Source organism: Balaenoptera physalus, assembly GCF_965194825.1.
Source record: "Balaenoptera physalus genome assembly, chromosome: 20".
NCBI classification, from domain to species: Eukaryota; Metazoa; Chordata; class Mammalia; order Artiodactyla; family Balaenopteridae; genus Balaenoptera; species Balaenoptera physalus.
Genome location: NC_138901.1, coordinates 22,192,680 through 22,213,279, shown reverse-complemented (window position 1 = coordinate 22,213,279; position 20,600 = coordinate 22,192,680). Strand labels below are relative to the sequence as shown.

The following is a 20,600-nucleotide window of genomic DNA, read 5'->3' as shown; positions in this document are numbered from 1 at the left end:
TTTAAAATGCTTAATACTTAGAAGGTAGTCTGTAAATGTTAGTATACATGTTAGCTTGGTCCTGGGGTGGTTAAATCTGGAGGTGAGATTGAATTAGCTGGTTTTCAGAAGCTCCAGTTTTGTTTTAGAAGTCTTTGTTTAGATGCCATTTTAAGTGAGGCTAACATGTAAAACATTTGGGCAGAGAGAGGGGGCCTCGGAGCCCTGCCCTCTCAGTCTCTTACAGATCTCATCCCTACCTCTTCCCTGAAGTCTCTGAGAAGTTTCTTTGATTGTAATTTGAAAACCACTCATTTTACAGAAGGTGAGTGGGTTCCACCAGGGCTAAGTGACTTGTTTAGAATACTGCCGCTGCCCACCGTGGCAGAGCTGGCACAAACCCCAGGCTTTATGCACTTGTGGGCTCCTAGTGCTTCCCTGTGACTTTACGAACTGGTGGTATGTGTATTGTTCACTTTGTTAGCCAGGTTTAGGGTGGAACACAGAGGAGCTTGGTGAGAGTGGCAGGAGTTGTGCCCTGGATTGAAAGAACATTGAACTATTGAATGTGGTGCAGAGGGCTTGCACCTATGGTGGAACACGTACAGGTGGTTTTGCAGTGTTTCCTTAGTTTTGAGGCATTCTCCTTTCTCCTGAAACACACATACCTTTACACCCCAGCACCCGGTCACCACCCCACTGCCACATACATGCCTTTGGGTTTACTGCTATTTAGAGCGTCTGGTCAGTGTGGTATAAACAGCCTTACCACGGTGAGTTGATACTGAATCTGTGCTGTTGTAAGTCTGAACAGCTCATTGCTGATTTATGGTTGGTGTATTGAATATTGCTTAAGCACTTCAATATTAGTTAAGGGGCTGCAGCCTGGGAACCACTGATTCACGGTAAAGCCTCCTTGACATTTGAAAAAAAATAATTTTATTTATTTATTTTTGGCTGAGTTGGGTCCTTGTTGCTGGGCGTGGGCCCTCTCCAGCTGCGGCGAGCGGGGGCCACGCCTCATTGCGGTGCACGGGCTTCTCATTGCGGTGGCCTCCCGTTGCGGAGCACGGGCTCTAGGTGTGCGGGCTTCAGTAGTTGTGGCTCGCGGGCTCCAGAGCGCAGGCTCAGCAGCTGTGGTGCACGTGCTTAGTTGCTCTGCGGCATGTGGGATCCTCCCGGACCAGGGCTCGAACGCGTGTCCCCTGCATTGGCAGGCAGATTCCCAACCGCCGTGCCACCAGGGAAGCCCTCCTTGACATTTCTGAAGGTAAGAATGTGTGTGTCAAAAATCTGTTTTCCCATAAGACATACTGGTAAAGGAAGATGTAGAGGGCTTTCAGTCATGCACAGAAATAGAATCTACTGTCCTGCTGATGTGGAGGATACTGAGAATGTGTAATACTAGAAGCTTAGAAACTGCATTGTACGGGATGAGTTGTGGGGACAGGCTGGGGACAAGAGTTTGGGAACTGGGATTGGTCATCTGGGTTGGAGGATAGTCATTGTTTACATGGCAGATTTGCTTTCCCATCCCTGCTGGAGGCCACCGGTGCCAGAGCGTTCCCCTTTAAGAAACGTGAAATCGTCATGTACTGCCTAGACTTCAGGGGTTTAACATAACGGCATGAAGTACTTTACAGGTGAAAAAGGGGTGCTCTTGGGCTGCCATCCACTGGTGATAGACTGCTGCTGGGTAATGAAGTTTCAGAATGAGTTTGTTCTTCTTTATTATAAAAGCCTTACATGGCTTGTTACAGGAAAATTAGAAAGCAAGGCAAACATTTTCCATCTACCAGCCCCCCAAAACATTATTGACATCTTTCATATCCTCTAGATGTTAACACCCTTCTCCCTGACCCTTGCATTTCTGAAAATGCAACGTGCTTCACCATGTCAAAAGAAACTTGCCCACCAGTTCCCTCATCCCCAGCCCACAGAGTGCACTCTGTAATCTGTTGGCATCTTAGAATTGATACATGTAAAAGGTATGGGGGCTAGGTGATCTCTAAGATTACTTCCAACCTCAATAATCTGTTCTATTTTATCTTCTCTGTCTTTTCCTACAATGTCTTGCTTCAGTGCCACCTGTGAAGCCATCTTTGACAGTGAAAATGGAAAGGGATTCCTACAATTTGTTTATATCACTCATACCATGTGGCATGTATAACCTGCATTATAGTTATTTGGGTTTATCTTAAATGATCTGATGAGGAATTTTGAGGCCCTAAGGCAAGGATAATGTATTATTCCCTAGCATCCAGCCATCAAGGTAAGACTGAAGGTAGAGTTTTGAAAGTCATCAGTTTAATAACTGGATGAGTTACCTGAGCCAAGATGAAAAGTGGTCCAGGCTGACTGAGTTTTGAGGAAAGCTTGAAGTCAAGTTTGGAAAAAGGATGAGGGACCAGTAAAGAACATGGGAGGAGCTGGGGAGGAGGGTGTACCGGGTTCCAGCTTGAAAAGCACCAGGGCCTTCCCCCAGGTTTCTCCAGAGCAGACTTTGGCAGCTAGGACCAAGGTAGGTCAGATTGTGGCCTCCCAAATTTCCAGTTTTGTTGAAAAGACTAAAAAACTAAATTCCTGAACTGGCAAGGTAAGGCAATTCTCTAGTGACTTCTCAGCCAACCTCTCTTCCCTTTCCCCCAGCTAATCCTGATGCTGACTGCAGCAGTTAGTCTTTAGTGGAGGGACTAAAGTGGTGGCTGCTTTTTCTGATCTGGCCCCCTTTCTGGTCTGTCTCCTAGCTTAAAGTAGTTGCTTATGCTTACTGTAGGGAGGTACGTGTACTGCTCTAAAGAGAATATTCTGGGATGGCTCCTGAGATGTAATTTACGCTGAAATCTGAAGAACAAGGTACCAGCAAAGGGTGCTTGGTTAGAGGGACCAGTAGGAGCTAAAGTTGAGGTTGACAAGAGCTTAGGGATGTTTAGGAACTGCTAGAATATAGGAGGCTGAAGCCTAGTGAGCAAGATGGAGAAATTGGCAGGAGCCAGATCATGCAGGGCCTTGTAGCCATTGTAGTAGGGACTGGAATCTCTGTTCTTGACACAGTGGGAAGCTGTTAGAGGGTTTTAAGCCGTCAGGGCATTTAGGCTGATGTTAGACGGCAACAGTGGAAGCAGAAAGACTGTTGGCATTAAGAGCCTGTTGCAGTGGTTCAGACAAGAGATGGTGGTGGCAGAAACATGATTGCAGGACTGATTGGACTTGCTGATAGATTGGATGTGAGGGCAAGGTGGTCAGAGAAAGAGGAACTAAGAATGACATCTGAGTGGATGGCGAACAGTGAGAGAGGAAGAGGTTTGTGGGAAAGTGGAGTTCTGTTTTGTTATTTTGTCTCACCCATGAAAAGCTGGAGAGCAGGTGGCAAATGGGCAGCTGGATAACGAGCTTGGAGTTCAGAGGAGAGGAGTGGGCTGGAGCTAGACTTTTAGGAGTTGTGACCTCGTCCTGAATGCCGAGAAATGGATGAGGAACCATGGCCACAGTAGGAGTTTTGGCCTCTGATTGAAGGGGGCCCTTCCTCCATAATAAAGAGGAAGGAAGGAGAAGATAGTACCGTTGCACCTGAGTTTGTAGATTTGGCAGGGAGATGAGGGTGAAGGAGTATGTGGCCAGTGGCTCAGTAAACACGTGAGGGAACTACCTTAAGATTGCTGAGTGCTCTTCAGAGGTGCGTGCTCATGCATTAGGGTGTAACCGCGTGGCCACTGTGTGAGTCATATTGAGTGACTTGGTGTAGACACAGAGGGTGGATAGTTGGGTATAAGCAGGATGGGAGGTTTATCAGGTCTGTACCGTGGTGGGAGAAGGGAATTCAGCTGAGGATGTTTGCAAGGGGGAGTGATTATAGCGGTGGTCCCTTGACCCCTACAATGCATGCTGCTGTCAAATACAGTTCAGTTCTTGTTCAGATTCACCTTTATGAAAGTGTCTTGCCGTCATTCACATGCACTGGCTAAGGGAAGGATATGCAGCCATGTAACTCCAGAAGGCAGTGTGTGAACAGTGTGCCTCTAGACAGGATGCTTCTAGTTCCAGGGGTGGCCCAGGTGTGGTATCCGAAGCTCAGCACACGTATCCTAGCACTTAGAAATGCCAACGATCTTGGAGCTTATATGGATATTTAAACTGCCTCCCAGTTTAAATATCCTCTCTTATAGCATCCTTGATAGGCTGCCCCTACTCGAACACTTCCATTGATGGGGAGCTCATTACTTTGAGAAGGAACATGTGATAGCTGTACCTCACCGTTTGGTCCTCCACGCAGCAGCTCTAGAACTGAGGCTAGAGCTCCGGTCTCCTGCACTCTAGTCCTTGCTCTTTATGTCCTTGAGTGAGGGTCACTGAAGTAGCTAAACAGGCGGATATGACTGGGAGCTGTCTTGTCTTCTCCAGTGAAATGGCTTATTTTTAGCCAACTATTCCAGCCTCTTAAGAGCTTTTAAAAAATTTTGGTGCTGTAATCTAATATACTAGTTATCCATCCCAATGTTGTGTTCCAGTTTTTATAAACTGTCTTTTCATATCATCTAAACGGATATCATGAGAGACTTTAATAAGATCCAGATGTTTGTCTGTGATAGCTACCTAACAACTCTTATCAAAAAGGGAAATAAACTTGTTTGGGTAGACTCACGTGGGCACCTAGTGGCCATCATGTTTTCGGTAACTGATGAGAGACTACCTGTTCCATGAGCCCTTTCTGAATTTTGTTAACTGTTGTTACACTTATCTGACTTTTGAAAATTGAAACTTGTGCTGAGTTCTAGTCTCTGGCAACCCTCTGTGTGTAATGTTTTCTCAAAGATTATTGACAGTGATTCCTCAAGTTTTTCCGGTATAATTTGCTTGAACCAGATCACTTGAATTAATTCAAAGGGGCTCAAGTCTGATCAACCACAAGCCGAGACTAATTTCCCAGGTTGGTGGTGGCTCAGCTGCTCTTACCATTCTGGGCATCATCTGTATTATTCACCTGTGACCTTGACTTCTTAGGGGGATGTTTGGCTGGCATGGGAAACAGTGGCCCACTCTTTGGGGCACTGTCGCTTAGTGGCTAGGCGCTTGCCTGGATTCAAAAAAGCCTGAGTCATGTCAGATTTCACCTCTGCCACTAATTAGCAGTATGACTTGGCAACTTACCTTGCCTTGCCAAGCATCAGTTCCCTCATCTGTGGAACGAGTGTCTTAGTTGAGAATTAAATGAAGCCTTTAATGAGATGCCTGGCCCTTGGTAACCATCTCTTCCATACGGCCATTATTATTCTCTTTAAGAGTTGCTGGGTGGGGCTCGTGAGCACACTCAGGAACCTAGAAAGAAAGTAACTTGTTTAGCCTCCCAGGGCAAGGCAGAAGCACTGGGTGCCCTGGCCCCAGACCCCTCTGTTTCAGAAGGAGATGCTGGTACTCCTGGAAGGCCAGAGTGGAGTACTTTGACCTTTGGCCTAGTGAGAACAAGCGCGAGCATTCCCTTCCTTTGCGTCCAGATGTCTTAGGCAGGAAGTAGGAGTGAAAGAAGAGACACCTGGCTGCTTCCTCACTTGAGGGAGGGCTCCAAGGGGCCTCCAGCTGCCATCCTGACAAGAAATAGAGGGCCTGGGTCTCCAGAAGGGAGAAAGAGGTGGAGGGGGGAACACCTGCTCTTAGAAAAGCAGGGCAGGGTCCTGCTCCCCTGGATGTAAGGCCAAAAGGCCTTGGAGATTTCCTCGACCTGTCCTCCATCTCCACCCTCAGGGTAATGGCTTCCTGAGAGCTGATTGCTCCTGCTTTGGGGGGTGGGGCTCTGGCAGGAGGCCAGCAAGGCAGGTAACTAGAGCTGAGCTTCCTCTGGCATTCCTGGGCTGGGAGTGCACTCAGCAAGTAGTGCCAGGAATATATGTGAGTGCCCAGGGGTTCCCACTGAGGCCCTGACCTCAGTGGCCAGATTAGGCCAGGATCTAGCTGAAGCTCTTCTTGCAGGAGAACGCAGCGTCTCTCCTGCGATCGTGTGGGAAATAAGTGAGGTGGGGTGTGGAGTGTGAGTAAAAAAGGTCTAGAGGATTAAAAAGGCCGTCTTCCTTGATTTCCTTTCATCCTAGTAGGAATAATGGAATTGGGGGGGTGGGTGTCTGGGGCTGGGGGAATCTGGTTGCTGGGGTATCAGGCTGAAATGGCTTTTGCCAGAAGCCTAGGTAGCAGGTAAAATCTTGGGAGATGGAGGGAAGGTGTCCTTGAGACCATGTTGGGGGACCTGGCAACATGGTGAGACCTCTGAATGGTGTTTGCGTTTATTTTTCTTTCCTAGCATCACCGTGCTTCCCCAGGCTCCTGGGTGGAGGAGTGTGGCGCAGGTTCTCAGCATCCGTGACGGCCTGGTGCCGTCCTCACTCCAGCCCCTCATGGGGCAGGTGTGGCCACTCCTTCCTCACAGTGACCATGGCCACAACGGTGGCATCAGCCTTGCTTGGAGTCTGGTGGCAGTGTGCCCAGCACCATGTACCCGCCCAGCCTTGGGCATTGTGTGGACTGTGGGGGCCTCCACCTGCTCAGCCCCCTCCCAGGCTCCCTAACAGTTTAGCTCTTGGAGCTGAGCCACAATAGTCTCAGCCACCTGGCAAGTGGCTCCTTCCAGGGCCTGTGGGGACTGTGGTGCCGCTGCTTTCTCACAATGTCCCATGGGATCAGGCTGGTGGAGCCCTGGGTGAGGGGCCTGGGTTTCCTGGAGCATCTGGACCTCAGCCACACCAGCTGGTTCACCTGTGCCCAGACTTTTCCATCACCCTGTGCTCTCTGCTCTGTCTAGACCTCTCACAACCTGCTTGCTACCCTGGACCCCTGCAGCCTGTGGGGCCTGGGGAACTTGGGGCAGCTGGACCTGAGCCACACAACCGGGCTGAGCTGGGCACTGCTGGAGTCAGGGGCCTCTTCCACCTGTGCTGGCAGGGCTGGCTGGGAGCCGGCACAGTGAGTCAGGGGCGCCAGCCTGGAGGTGCTCTCTGGCTGGGACCGACATCAGCAAGCTGGAGGCTGAGGCCTTTGCAGCCCTGCAAGCGCTGGGCCTGCTTTCCATTGTAGGCAACCTGCTGCAGCATGTCAAGTTCAAGATGCGGCGGGCATCCGGACAGCAGGCATGCAACTGCTGCTGACCAGTAACCCCTGGGTCTGCGACTGACCTGCAATGGGCCTTTGGGAAGCTGGACCACCTGTGGCACTTGTGTGTGGCTGACCTGGGTAGCATGACTTGTGGTGGCCCTGGGCGGCTGGCGGGGCGGTGCTGAGCAGTGTGGAGCCCCAGCTCTGCCTTGGCTAGGTATCGGGCACCATTCTAGTCAATGTGGCTGTGGTCATGGTTGAGTGCAAGTGCAGGCGGGGCCCCAGGAGAACTGGAGAGCAGGGGAGCCCTCTAGAGAGGCAGCTGGAGGAGGGGAAGAAGATGGAGCTGTGAGAGAGGAAAAGGACTGGTCCTGAGAAGTCTTCGGGGCTCAGTTGTCTGCCCAGGCAGGGTGGGAGGAATGGTGGGAGGGGAGAGAGAAATGGCTGTGTTCATCTCTAAGGGCCTAGGGCCAACCACCCCTCCTCACATATTTCCCCCGATGTAGCACAATGCCATCTTTTCCAGCCCTAGAAAGAGGGATCTGGCCCCTAGTCCTCAACAGTTGTTTGGGGAAGAGGACACTAAAAGGTAGAAACTGAAGACCGGAGGGAACTGGGGTGGGATGGGTACAAGCAAAGCACTAATCCTCACCTCCTTCCCCTTCCTCACACATGTCCCTGGCCTCTGCTGTTGGGGACTTGATCAGAAACTGGTTGCTAAAGTTATGATGGAGGTGGGGTAAGGGTACTGTTCCCATGGGCACAACCCAGGCAGGCTCCTAGAACTATTTTGTGGACGTATACTATCCCAGTTCTCAACACCTTCGCTCCTTCCTGATGGCTGTGCATCTTGTCCCGTTTGAATCGGGGTTGGGTAAGGAGATTGGAAAAAGAAAATCAGTTGGAAAGTTGATTCTGTAGTATGTGCCTGCATTTTGGTGAAGAAAACTTGCCTCATGTGGTGGGGGGTGGGAGGGGTGGGAGGGGTAGGCAAAATGACCTTTAACCCAGCCTTTTTCTCATTCCCCTTGACTGGCGTTTTCCCACCCCGGCAATCACACAATCTCATTCCCTAGTTTTCTGCCTGGATACATCCCTTTCTCACATACCCAGGCTTTATCCTAGTGACTCTGTAAAAAATTAGATGTGAAAAGGTGTTTTGTTGTCCCAAGCTTTCACTGGCTGATTGGGAATTTTAAATTCATATTGTTAGAAATGTTTCTTGGACAGGAGGTCCCTTTCCCAGGGAAATGAAAACAGACCTCCTGAATTAAATGGCCTTGAGGAAGTGCTTGTAGAATCTTAACTTGAATATTAGAAGATGAATTTGTATGTTGCAGGGTGGTGGTGGGGTGTGCAGGAAGATAGGTGGGGGTGGCTTTGTGGTGGCAATGCCAGAGTGTCCAGAACTTTTGCTCATTTACTTATTCCACAAATGATTCCTGAGGCAAGAAATAGCAGTAACACCTTTTCATTTATTTATCTATTCGGCACACATTTCCTGAATGCATCCTGTCTACTAGGCCCTGAGGATATAATTGTAAACAGAAACCAGACACTGTCCTTGCCCTCATGGAGCTCACAATCTAGTGTTAATCTAGTCATCAACAACAACAAAATGACAAATATATAATTGCCAGCGTGCTGATTCAAAGGAAGGGTGCCTTTTGGTTATGAGAACATAAAATAGAGGAACTAAGAACAAACAGCACCAAAGGAGAAGTGGGGAAGACCAGTTGGAAACCTGGTGCAGCTAAACTGACAAAAGGTGGTAGTTTGGGCTAGAGTGGGAGCGTCGGAGCTGGAGAAATGGACTGCCTGAGTTGTCCCATATGTCCACATCAGATCTCTCTTCTCTCAGGGGGCAGAAGGAAGGCAGACCAAGATCACACTTCTCTACGAGTGGCTCTTAGGAAAACCTCTTTTTTTTTTTTTTAAACTTTTATTAGAGTATAGTTGCTTTACAATATTGTGTTAGTTTCTACTGTACAGCAAAGTGAGTCAGCTATACGTATACATATATCCCCTCTTTTTTGGTTTTCCTGCTCATTTAGGTCACCACAGAGCACTGAGTAGAGTTCCCTGTGCTATACAGTAGGTTCTCATTAGTTATCTATTTTATACGTAGTATCAATAGTGTATATATGTCAATCTCAATCTTCCAATTCATCATACCCCCTCCTTTCCCCCTTGGTATCCATATGTTTGTTCTGTACGTCTGTGTCTCTATTTCTGCTTTGTAAATAAGATCATCTATACCAATTTTTTCAGATTCCACATATATGCGTTAATATATGATATTTGTTTTTCTTTTTCTGACTTCATTCTGTAGAGACTCTTACAGTTTCTCGGTCCATCCATGTCTCTACAAATGACCCAATTTTGTTCCTTTTTATGGCAGAGCAATATTCCATTGTATATATGTACCACATCTTCTTTATCCATTCCTCTGTTGATGGACATGTCCTGGCTAGGTTGCTTCCATGTCCTGGCTACTGTAAATAGTGCTGCAATGAACATTGGGGTGCATGTGTCTTTCTGAATTATGGGGAAAACCTTTTACTTTCAGCTTAATCAGAAGCAGAGGGATTTCCTCTGGGGTGTGTGTGTGCGTGTGTTGTGTACACCATTTATTGAACCCCTACTATGTGCTCGAACCAATACTGTCTCATTTAAACCTCACAACAACCCTGTGAGATAGGTGTCATCTCTGTTTCCTAGATGAATCTTGGAAAGTGTAGGAGATATGCCCAAAGTCACAGGGTTGCGTTAGGGTTGGAGCCTAAGTTTAGCTGCATTCAAAGGCTAGTTCGCTTACTGTTCCTTCCTCTACTCTAGTTTTCAACTTTGCAGCTACAAGAAGGGACCCTTGAGCCTCCATGGGGCAGAAGGAAAGACAACCCTGCAGCTAGAACACTTCCTTCGGCCCAGAACTAGAGAGCGAGAGCTTTGTTTCCTGACGGAAGGGGGGAAAAAAACCCCCGCGAGACCCGGAAGTTGCGCGTCGCGTGCTCGCGCCGGCCTCCTTGGCCGCGGGGTGAGGCCGCGGCGGACTGCCCTTCTTCAAGATGGCGTCGAAGATAGGTTCGCGACGGTGGATGCTGCAGCTGATCATGCAGTTGGGTTCGGTGTTGCTCACACGCTGCCCCTTCTGGGGCTGCTTCAGCCAGCTCATGCTGTACGCTGAGAGGGCCGAGGCGCGCCGGTGAGCGGGCCCGCGCGGCCGCCGAACGCGGCGGGGGCGGTCCGGCCTGTCCCAGGAACGGGGGTGCGGTGAGGTGGGGAAGAAGTTGCGGCCCAGAAGTTGGGACCCTTGGACTGGGAGGAATTGGGACCTTGGACTTGTTAGGGACTCTGGTCCGGAGCAAGGTGGGCATGGAGCGTAGTGTGGGGGTCCTAGCCATGAGAGGGGACTCCGGTTTGGGGAAGCAGTGGAGCTTGCGGGAACCCAAGGGGTCTCAAAGCTCTTTTCCCCGCTTCATTCTGTGCTTCATTCTGTCCTCGTTCCTTCCCCCCTCCCGGCTCACAGGAAGCCCGACATCCCAGTGCCCTACCTGTACTTCGACATGGGGGCGGCCGTGCTGTGCGCTAGCTTCATGTCCTTTGGAGTGAAGCGGCGCTGGTTCGCTCTGGGGGCCGCACTCCAGCTGGCCATTAGTACCTACGCCGCCTACATCGGGGGCTACGTCCACTACGGGGACTGGCTGAAGGTGAGCGCCTCGGCCCTAAGTGGGACTTCGCTGGGGTGTTGGGGAGCCAATGCCCGGGACAGTTGGGCAATGCCTGGTGCTAGCCAGGAGCACAGTGCGAAGCCTGGAAAGGCTGAACCCCCAGGCGTGTAGAGGTTATTACAGACGGCAAGAATGGAAGGACCTTAGAGACCACGCAAACCTCCCCTTCAGAGTGTGCAAACTGAGGTCCAGAGATGCGAAACAGACTTTCCCACAGTTACACCACAGTTAGCATTACAGGTGTGACCAGAACCCAGGTCACCTGGTTCCCAGAACCCTTTAAACCATTAGTTATTTCAGACTCATAGGGCAAAAGGGACCTTAGAGAGTACCTGGTCCACCCAACCGATTTTATGAAATTTATCTAATCCTAGGGCAGCATTTAAGCCTGTAGATGCCAGGACCTGTGCCAGGCACTACAGGCTTGGAGATAAGCCTGGACCAAGGCATTACCCGCAAGGAGTGGACTGTCAGCCCAATAGGGGAGGCAGATGTGTGAGTAACTATAGGACAGTGAGATCAACGGTTCGTTTATGGAACAGCGTATACTATATAGCAGAAAGAACATTGGGCTTCGAGTGTGCAGACCTGGGGGTGGGGAGGGGGGCAACGCTTGGTATCTGGGTTCTGCCACTTACTTTCTGTAGGACCTTGGACAATTTTATTAACCCCTCTGGGCCTCAGTTTCTACTTCTGGTAAAAAGAATTACCTATCTCTGCTCTACCTGCCCACCACACTTGGAAATGGTAAGAGGGTTCATCAGGTGGAGTGGGATGTACAGAGATGGGCAGTTCTGCGCTCCGGGCGGCCAGGAGAAGTGTGGTGGCTTCAGGTCCTGACTGGGGTCCCCTCGCCTCGGCCTAGGTCCGTATGTACTCTCGCACAGTTGCCGTCATCGGTGGCTTTCTTGTGCTGGCCAGCGGTGCTGGGGAGCTGTACCGTCGGAAACCCCGCAGCCGTTCCCTCCAGTCCACCGGCCAGGTCTTCCTGGGCATCTACCTCATCTGCGTGGTAGGTTGGGGGACTGTTGGCTGGAGGTGCTTGACTGGGAGCGAGAAGTGAGCCCGTGCCTGGCGCCTGGCAGAACCCAGGGAGGTGGGCAGAACGAGGCCTTGCATGTAGTTCCTGATGGCCTGACTCCCGGCAGTTGCCCCTGCCAAATTCTGGGCCTCGGGGGCCCTTCAAGTGCCCGAGACCTGGCTGAGAGTCCCTTCTTCCAGCATTATTGCCACTGGGGAGAGAAGAGGATGGATCGACCCTTCAGTCCCAAGCCTGAGAGCCAGGAGAACAAGCGGGACTGGTCCTCTCATGGCTTCAGCCCCCAGAGGACTGGGAGAGGGGACAAAGGAGAGGTTTGGTAGAGTTCAGGTCCCAGATGGGACTCTGCCACTTAGAGCTGATGGGGCTGCCTAGCGTAGCCAGTTATGTCCTCCCTGGTGCTCGGGGAGGCCAGTGTGGATGGGGACGTGGACAGGCCCCAGGTCACTTGGCTTCATCTTAGTTGCTGGGCACCATCTCCCATGTGCAGAGCTCTGTATTCAGAGGTGACAGCCCCGGTCTGACTGTGGAACCTCCTCCCTTCTGAGACCCCAGGATGAGGAGAGACAGAGGTCCTAACCTCATGGAGCTCCCTAGTCAGATGGGGAGACACAGGCCTTACTGTCAGAAAGCCCCCAGTCTGAGAGGGGAGTCAGAAGCCCACCTTGTAGGGGCTGGCTTGCATGCCAGGGGTGGCCTTACCCAGGCAGGCTCCTCAGCCTGTTGGAGAGCCTTAGAGGATGCTGTGTCTCTAGGCCTACTCGCTGCAGCACAGCAAGGAGGACCGGCTGGCGTATCTGAACCATCTCCCAGGAGGGGAGCTGATGATCCAGCTCTTCTTCGTGCTGTATGGCGTCCTGGCCCTGGCTTTCCTGTCAGGCTACTACGTGACCCTGGCTGCCCAGATCTTGGCTGTTCTGCTGCCCCCGGTTATGCTGCTCGTTGATGGCAATGTTGCCTACTGGCATAACGCGCGGCGTGTTGAGTTCTGGAACCAGATGAAGCTCCTTGGAGAGAGCGTGGGCATCTTTGGGGCCGCTGTCATCCTGGCCACTGACGGCTGAGCTGCACAGCGGGAGTCTGAGATGGATGCGGGGAGCCACTGAGGGCTACCCTACCTACATCCTTGCTGGCCCAGTTATGTTTATTTATGCTTTTTGGTCTATTTGTTTGATCACTTGCGTTGTGTGCATGTGTGTGCGTATGCATGTGTGTGCGTGTGTTGGTAAGGGGCAGGTCTCTTCCCCAGTTCCTGGGCTTGGGCCTTGGTGGGGTGGGAGCCCTGATGACTCTGCCTTACAGGTTTCTTTTTCCTGTTTGTTATGAGGAGAGCTGAGGCCAGCTGCTCCCTTGGGTCTCCTGTCCCAGGGAAGGGAGTAAGGCAGGGCTAGGGTGGGGTACTGAGAGTGGGAGAGAGGAGAACCAGAAGTGAGCCAATGTGAAAAATCCCTTTTTGAACCTGGCAGATGCAGCTAGGCTCTGCAGTGCTTTTGTGAGACTGAGAGTGAGTGAGTGTGCATGTTGACACGTGGATCAGGCCCAGGAGGAGCAGAGGGGCCGGGCACCACGGAAGTCATGTGGGCTCTCAGGGTGTGCCAGGGGCAGAAACAGCACTAGCTGTCACCCACCTTGAGGGTAGAGCAGGCCCCAGTTTACTCTGGGGTTTGCAGGGGTGCGACAGGCAGCAGCAACTTCCTGCCTCTGGCCTTCTGTTTCCAGCTCCGTGGTTGGCCTGGTGGGGGTGAGTGCCCTCCCAAACACCAGACCACACAGTCCTCCAAAAATAAACATTTTATATAGACATTTGGCTTTGCTTCTCTGTTCTCCCCACGGGGCACTTAGCCATTGGCTGGGATTGATCTTGGGTTTCTTGAAATACCATATCTGGTTAAGCCCCACCTTGATCCGCCCATGATCTTTCCCCTGTTCTGAGAGTTCTCACAGTCCTTTGGCTCTCTTTTCCACAGTCTCCGAATGCTCCCTGTAGTATATGCTTTGACCTTTCACTTCAGTCCCTCTTGTGGCTTATCTTTTCCTCCCCATTTGGTGCCAGCTCTTTTCGAAGAAATCTTTGGTGAGGGCAGCTAGAGGGAGAGAACTGATATTAAGTGTCACTACGAGGCTGAGTAGTTTTCATTTCACAGGTGAGGAAATGGAGGCTCAGAGAAGGTGAGCAGCTTGCCTCAAGCCACAGAGCTGGATTCCAGGTCAGGTCTGTCTAATGCCCACGCCCAGATATGTACTCGACACCAGCCCTCTCTTGGGGGTTGGTTGTGTCACAGCAGCCCCTGGTGTGTGTGCCATGGTGACCCTCTCCCTACTCGTTCGCACACCTCCTGACAGAAAGTAGCCCCAGCAGCCAGTATGGTGCCTGGCACATCGTGGGGGACAAAAATGTCAAATGAAACCTCAGGCTTTGGACTCCTACCCGTCTGAGATGTTCTCTTCCTGCAAAGATGGAGACACAACCTCCAGGGGGGCCCAGGGGAAAACATCCAAGTCTGGGCTTGGCCCTGAGCCCTGCCTGGAAAGGGAGCTGGGCCTGCTGTCAGTCTGGTCTGTGGAATGGAAGATGTTTCCTAACTAAGGGGTAGGGGAGTCCTTCTGGGGACTGCTGACAGCTGGGGGAGGGGGGAGGTGGTGGCAGCATTCATCCAGGGGCCTCGGCCTCATTTAGCTCCTCTTCCCTCTAGGAAGAGGTTCCCCAGCCCTCAAGATCTTGTTTCCGGAGGGTCACTGCTAATTTCCTTTCAAGTGTGAGCTGACTTTCAGACAAGTATTTGCATTTTAATCAAGGTCTCCTGAAAAGTTGCAAGACCCGAAGGAACTAAAACGGAATGGTGGAATATCAGGCAGATGTGGGTGATATTTTGGGCAAGGGAGCCTCAAAACAGCACAGAGACCACAGACACTGGCCCACCCGTAAGCCTTGAGCCCTCAAAGGCAAGCCCTCCTTCCCCCAAATCCCTAGACTGAAAATTCAAGGCCATCTGGTTGTGCTTTGGAGCAAGTAGGGGGTCTTGGGCAGGCCCTTCTCCTTCCTGCACTTGTCCTCATTTGGGTGCCCCCCTCTGGGCAGGGTAGAGTAGGGGCTGCTGCCTACTCTGCAGCTCACTCAGCCAACAAGCCTGGTCCGGCCTGTGGCTGGCTCGGGTCACCTTCAGCAGGCATGGCTTTTGGTCCACCCTGGCTGTCCCAGGGCCTGCAGGGCTGGTGGAGAGGGTCAGCTGCCTGGGTCAGAAGCCGGCTTGCAGAAGGAGTCTGGCAGCCCCTTGGCGTGGTTGACCAGCTCGTAAGAGTCCCGGATGTCGGCCAGGCCAAACCAGAAGAAGATCCACTGCTTGTTGGAGAAGCTGCCATCGCTGTGTTTGAAGTACCTGGTGGAGGTGGGAGACAGGTTTTAGGCAAGACCAGTGCTCACTATGCACTGGGTCATTTACTGAGGACCTACTACAGGCATACCTCGTTTTATTGCGCTTCACTTTATTGTGCTTTGCAGGTACTGCGTTTTTTACAAATTGAAGGTTTGTGGAAACCCTGTGTGGTGCAAGTCTATCAGGGTAATTTTTCCAACAGCATTTGCTCACTTCGTGTCTCTGTGTTGCATTTTGGTAATTCTTGCAATATTTCAAACCCTTCACCAGCAAATAGATGATTATTCACTGAAGACTCAAGTGATGGTTAGTTTGTAGCAATAAAAGTATTTTAAAACTAAGGTATATACATTTTTTTTAGACATAATGCTTTGCACACTTAATAGACTACAGTATAGTGTAAACATAACTTTTATATATACTGGGAAACCAAAAAATTCATGTGATTTGCTTTATTGCAATATTCACTTTATTGTGGAGGTCTGGAACCAAACTGGCAATATCTCTGGGGTATGCCTGTACATGCTGGACACTCTGCTAGGACCTGTGGTCTGTAATCTGATTTTATCCTTATAGCATTAGCTAACATCCTGGTGTTGTTATGCTTTTTTCACAGAGAAGCAGCTAAGTCTCAGAGAAGTTAGCTAACTAGCCAGAGTCACACAGCTTAGGAGGGTTAGAGTGAGGCCCTCTTTTGCTCTCTCCGCACTGCTCTGGCTGTGCAGCCCGGGGAGGGCTTCTTGTTCACTTCTTGGTGCCCACAGAGCAGGGTAGTGGGGGATGAGGTGATAATTGCAGAAGGAAAGAGAGGAGGGAGTGTTCCACTGGAGATGCAATGGGCCTGGGTCAGAGCTTGGCAACTGGGCCTGGAATAGAGCCCTGAGGGGCTGGATTTCTCCAGACCCTGGGAGAGGCAGGCTGCTTCCCGGGTGGAGACTGTCTTCAAGGAATCGACCCTAGCAGGGCAGAGCCGGGTTAAGTGTGCTCTGCCTCTAGGGAAATCTCAGGTTCCGTGTGTGGTCCACTCCCTGGGGAATGTGGGGCCACACTGAGCGGGCCATTTCCCTTGGGGAAGAATGGCTAATGAAAGAAAGGGAGGCCCAGCCTTCCTGGCTGGTGGTCCCGGGGCGTAGCTGGCCAGAGCTGGAGAGGAGAGTGGGGGTGGGGCCCAGCCCAGAGCCGGGAGGGGCGGGACCTACCAGGGATTGATGGGGTTGGTGACCCGGGAGCGCCAGAAAAGCGTCTGCAGGTCCCGCCGCAGGCGCTCCCACAGCATCTGGCCAGAGCCTTGGCCCTGGCGGCTGGAGCTCACCACAAACTTGTCTAGATACGGGGTGCCCCCAAGTACGGGCTCCGTGGTCAGAATGGCAGCCGCGTTGTACCTGGCGCAGCGGGGGAGAGGCAGGCTGGGACCTCTCCTTGGTCCAAAGCTCCCCGGCTCTGTCCCTTGGTCCCTGCCCTCTGGGGCCCGCAGGCTCACCCCTCAGAGACGTAGACAGAGTGCAACCTCGGGCGCAGCGAGGCCAAGTAGTCGTCCCGGAGCTTTTTGCCGAAGCTGGCGTTGACCAGGTTCACTAGGAGGCCCTGGTCCAGGCTGTCCAGGCTGCGCACTCGCAGCATCCGCTCGGCGTTCTTGAACAGCGTCCCGGACCCTGGCGGTGGGATGGAGGAGGAGGGGTTAGTTCAGCCCGAGATCCGGGTCCCCTCCGCTCCTCCGTTTGCGCAGCCTGGTGGGGTTCCAGATAGGACAGGGGCTGGTGGAACAATTACTCTCTTTGGGAGCTCTCCACAGTGAGACGCTTCCTAAGGTCTGCATAGATTTGTGCGCGATTTTCACTCAGGGATTTTCTTTTTCCCCCGGTCAGTTTGTCCCTCAAGTTCCGCGTATCGCCTGTAGTCCCAGCTACCTCTCCTAGTCCCGCCTACCCTTGCCCTCCCCCACCTCTGGTCCCGCCCACCCATCCAAACCCCGCCCACGTTTCCTGGCTCTGTCCATTCCACTTGGTTCCGCTGGGTCTGCGGTTCCTCCCACCCACCCAAGTCCCTCCCATCTGTCTAGTTCCACCCAAGTTCTAGCCCAGGGCCGTCCACCTCCTTGCTCACCTCCCGCAGGTTTGGAAAGAGCAGGAAGCCTTTACTGTCTGGAGAGGAAGCCGCTTCTCCTGGCTCCCCAAACCCCGGCGCGCCCCCCGCCCCAGCCCTCACCCTTGTTGCTGAAGAGCTCGGTGAGCAGCGTGCTGGCGTCGGTGATGACAGCCGAGGAGTGGTGAGGCAGGCGGCTGAGCACGTCCACGATGAGCCGAATCTGCTGCCGTTCTTTGGTGCTCACCCACTCGGCGTTGGTCACTAGGTCCAGGTCGGCGGGCAAGTTCACGTTACTCAGGACCTGTGTCCAGGACGAGGGGGTGAGCCTCCGACCTGCAGCCGGACAAGGACTGTGGCCCCGCCCCACGGACCTCTCCTCACTGACCCCTTTTCCCTTACTTCCTCCCGAAGTCCTTGGCCAGGGAGGGCTCAGATCTGAGCACCATAGGCTGAGTCCCTCCCTGACACTCCATTTCCGACCCATGCGGCTGGAGAGAGTGACTCGGGGGCCCGTCTGGGAGGCGTGCAGGGGACCTAAGAGCGGCTCAGCCAGGCGCAGAGTCGCGGGGAGTGGGGTCCGAAAGGAGGAGACACACCTTGTGACTGCTGTCGTGCAGACCGCCCGTGGTATTGAGGAAGATGATTTTGGTGGGCCGCAGCGCCTTGGCCAGGGACGCGGTCACCTCCAGTGAGTCCAGGAGCACGGAGCGGCGGGCGGCCGTCTCCCCGATGGGGCACAGGATGGGGATGCTGCCCGACTCCAGGCACCACTGCAGTAGGTCGGTCTCCACCGAGACGATGCCGCCATAGCTGTGGGCCAGACGTGGTGCTCAAGGAGGTTGCCTCCAGGACCCGCGGGTCTGGGGCTGGGCGGGCGGAGTAGCGTGATCTGAGGACGCAGGGGCAGGCAGGGTCAGCACTAACCTGGCATGAGGGGCTGGCTCAGCAGCGCCCAGCACCGACCCGCCGCCAAAAAAAGGCACGGCAGTGGCGGCATTGTGCCGCAGGGCGTCCACCAGCACCTTGCAACTCTGGGCAAGCTGTGCCTTGGCCTCCCAGAAGGAAAGACAGCCCGAGGGCGCCGTGGGAGCGGGCAGCCCCAGGACCACCAGCGGCTTCATGTCCATGCGCTGCAGGAAGGCCAGGGCGAAGGCCAGGCTGGATACGGCCTTAGGGCACTTGAGCACCTCCTCGTCCACCTGCGGAGGAGTGGGCGTTCAACGGGCACGACACCGGCCCTGACGCCTGCTGCACCCGCTTGCTCCCACAGCCGGGTCCTCAGGGCCCTCTCGGGGCCCCCACCCTGCTCAGGAGCTGTCAGGCTCCATTTCTGGCCACCTGCGCCCACCTGCTTCGCCCTTTGCCCCGTTGGGTCTTGCCATCCTCTTATCTCACACGAGTGTTCCTCCCTCCGCTCCTCCCTGCGACCTTGGACTGTAGGACACCTTAGGGGGAGGGGTGATGCAGGCGGCTTCTATCAAGGTTCCCCAACTGCCAACTGAACCCCTAACTGCGCCCAGGATGGGAGGACTTCTCTGGCGCATCTCGTTTGACGGGCTGGGGACCCGAGGCTCCTCACCCGGGCTGGGCGCGAGACTTTTCGAGGAGCGCACAGCCTCGCGCAGTCCCAGGCGCTCGTCTGGGCTCCGTCGAGCCCCTTCCTGGCTCCGCTGCGCAGAGTCCGCAGCCCGTCCTGCCATGCCTGGCGACACGTCGCTACACAGCCCTCATCCCCTGTCTGTGACCCGGCCGACGCCGGGCTCTCACCTCGATGACGGCAAAGGGCCTGTCCGCGGAGTGGTGGCAGGTCTGGAACTGCGTGAGCCAGTGGCGCGCCTCCCCGGGGCTGGCCCCACACTGGTTCAGGAAGGCCTGGATGTCCCGCTGCACCAGCGAGCGGCCGGCCGGGGGCCCAGGGGAGTCGGGGGACACCGGGGGCGCGGGGGGCAGTGTCCACGACGGCTCCTCCGCTGCAGGCGAGTGGGCGTCGTACACGGCGCCCTCGGCCTCCTCTTGGGCGGGCTGGGCCGGCGCCCAGGCGGTGCTGAGCCGGCGTCCCGGGCTGGTGGCCCTGGCCGCCCGCCGCCGCACGCTGCCGCTGAGCCTCCGGGCGCCCCCAGTGCCTTGGGGGCCGCGCAGCCTCCCGCCCGCAGCGGCGGCCCGCAGGGCCCAGGCCAACCGCGCCGTCGCCATGACAACCAAACCAGCTCGCCCCCCCAAGTGACCGTCTGTCCGGAGCTCCTGGCTCTGGGGGCCTCTTAACCTGCGGCGGGGCGGGGCTGGGACTGCCGGGGCGGGGCGCCGACGGGGGGCGCGGAGTCGCCTCCCGGTGCGTTTGAGGAGGGTCAGGCCATGGGTCAGAGGGCGGCGCCGACAGGATCCCCCGCCCCTGGGGTGGGGGGATGGAACCCACTAACGAGAGTCACGAGGCAGAGATAAACGGTGGCTGGGTGTCTTTAATTTGCTGCCAAGGCCGGTTCCAGGAAGGGCTCGGGGACCCACAGGTGGATTTGGCGCTCTGCGGGGTCTTGAATGATTAAGGGGGAGTCTGATTAGGGCAAGAGGGGAGAGCAGGTGGCAGTTGCCACCTGGCTGAGGGAGGAGACTGGAGGGAGAGGTGGGGGAAGAGTGAAAGCGTGGAGAGCGGGGATGCCTTTGTCCTGTTGGAGCTCAAAGAAGATGGAATCACGAGGTTACCAGAGTTTGCCAAACGCCAGCCACTGGGTACCACCTTGAAGAATTTTGTCATATCTTCAAATCACCCCTTATTAGTGTTAAAGTTTTTCTTTAAACTTTTTTTTTTTTGCCAGAGAAACCAAATGTTATAATATGGTATAATGAAATTAACATTCTGAATTATGAAAAAATATGACATGTGCCTTCTTGCTTCCTCTACCAACCCCCCATCCCCCATCCCCCCCAGTGCAAGCCTCCATCACCTCCCACTTCTATTATCTCAATACTCTGCTAATTAGACTTCCTGCTTCCACCCTTGCCCCTTCAGTCTACTCTTCAATGAGTGGCTAGAATTAATCCTGTGACTTGGCAGTCCAGTGGTTAAGACTCCCCCTTCCAATGCAGGGGGTGCGGGTTCAATCCCTGGTCGGGGAGCTAAGATCCCACATGCCTCGGGGCCAAAAAACCAAAATATAAAAAACAGAAGCAGTATTGTAACAAATTCAATAAAGACTTTAAAAAAAATGAACTTATTAATTTTAAAATTTATCCACATCAGGATTGTAACTAGAAGGCCATTATCACTTGAAAGAAAGTCTTACAAATAAAGAGAGAACAAAATGTTATGAATTCCAGCCG

At 53.5% G+C, this 20,600-nt stretch overlaps 2 protein-coding genes across 5 annotated transcripts; one reads left to right on the top strand and one right to left on the bottom strand.

The window, feature by feature from the left end:
- Positions 1-8,066: 8,066 nt before the first annotated feature.
- Positions 8,067-13,629, top strand: TMEM101 (transmembrane protein 101). Of its 3 annotated transcripts, none has more exons than XM_082440441.1 (5): positions 8,067-10,261; positions 10,586-10,766; positions 11,472-11,534; positions 11,653-11,799; positions 12,582-13,629. In XM_082440441.1, exons 1-5 carry the CDS (start codon positions 10,125-10,127, stop codon positions 12,888-12,890), a joined length of 837 nt encoding a protein of 278 aa, XP_082296567.1. In that variant the 5' UTR covers positions 8,067-10,124; the 3' UTR covers positions 12,891-13,629. The 3 variants fall into 3 exon arrangements, with proteins under 3 accessions (XP_082296567.1, XP_082296568.1, XP_082296569.1); XM_082440443.1 differs by having other exon boundaries at positions 10,211-10,334; XM_082440442.1 differs by lacking the exon at positions 11,472-11,534 and having other exon boundaries at positions 8,093-10,261.
- NAGS (N-acetylglutamate synthase) lies at positions 13,603-19,671 on the bottom strand. Of its 2 annotated transcripts, XM_082440429.1 has the most exons (7): positions 19,053-19,671; positions 18,210-18,484; positions 17,882-18,095; positions 17,406-17,586; positions 16,681-16,852; positions 16,400-16,582; positions 13,603-15,203 (listed from the first exon to the last, which is right to left on the bottom strand). In XM_082440429.1, the coding sequence occupies exons 1-7, from the start codon at positions 19,476-19,478 to the stop codon at positions 15,050-15,052; spliced, it is 1,605 nt and encodes a 534-aa protein (XP_082296555.1). In that variant the 5' UTR covers positions 19,479-19,671; the 3' UTR covers positions 13,603-15,049. The 2 variants fall into 2 exon arrangements, with proteins under 2 accessions (XP_082296555.1, XP_082296554.1); XM_082440428.1 differs by lacking the exon at positions 16,400-16,582 and having other exon boundaries at positions 19,053-19,534.
- Between the last annotated feature and the right edge of the window lie 929 nt (positions 19,672-20,600).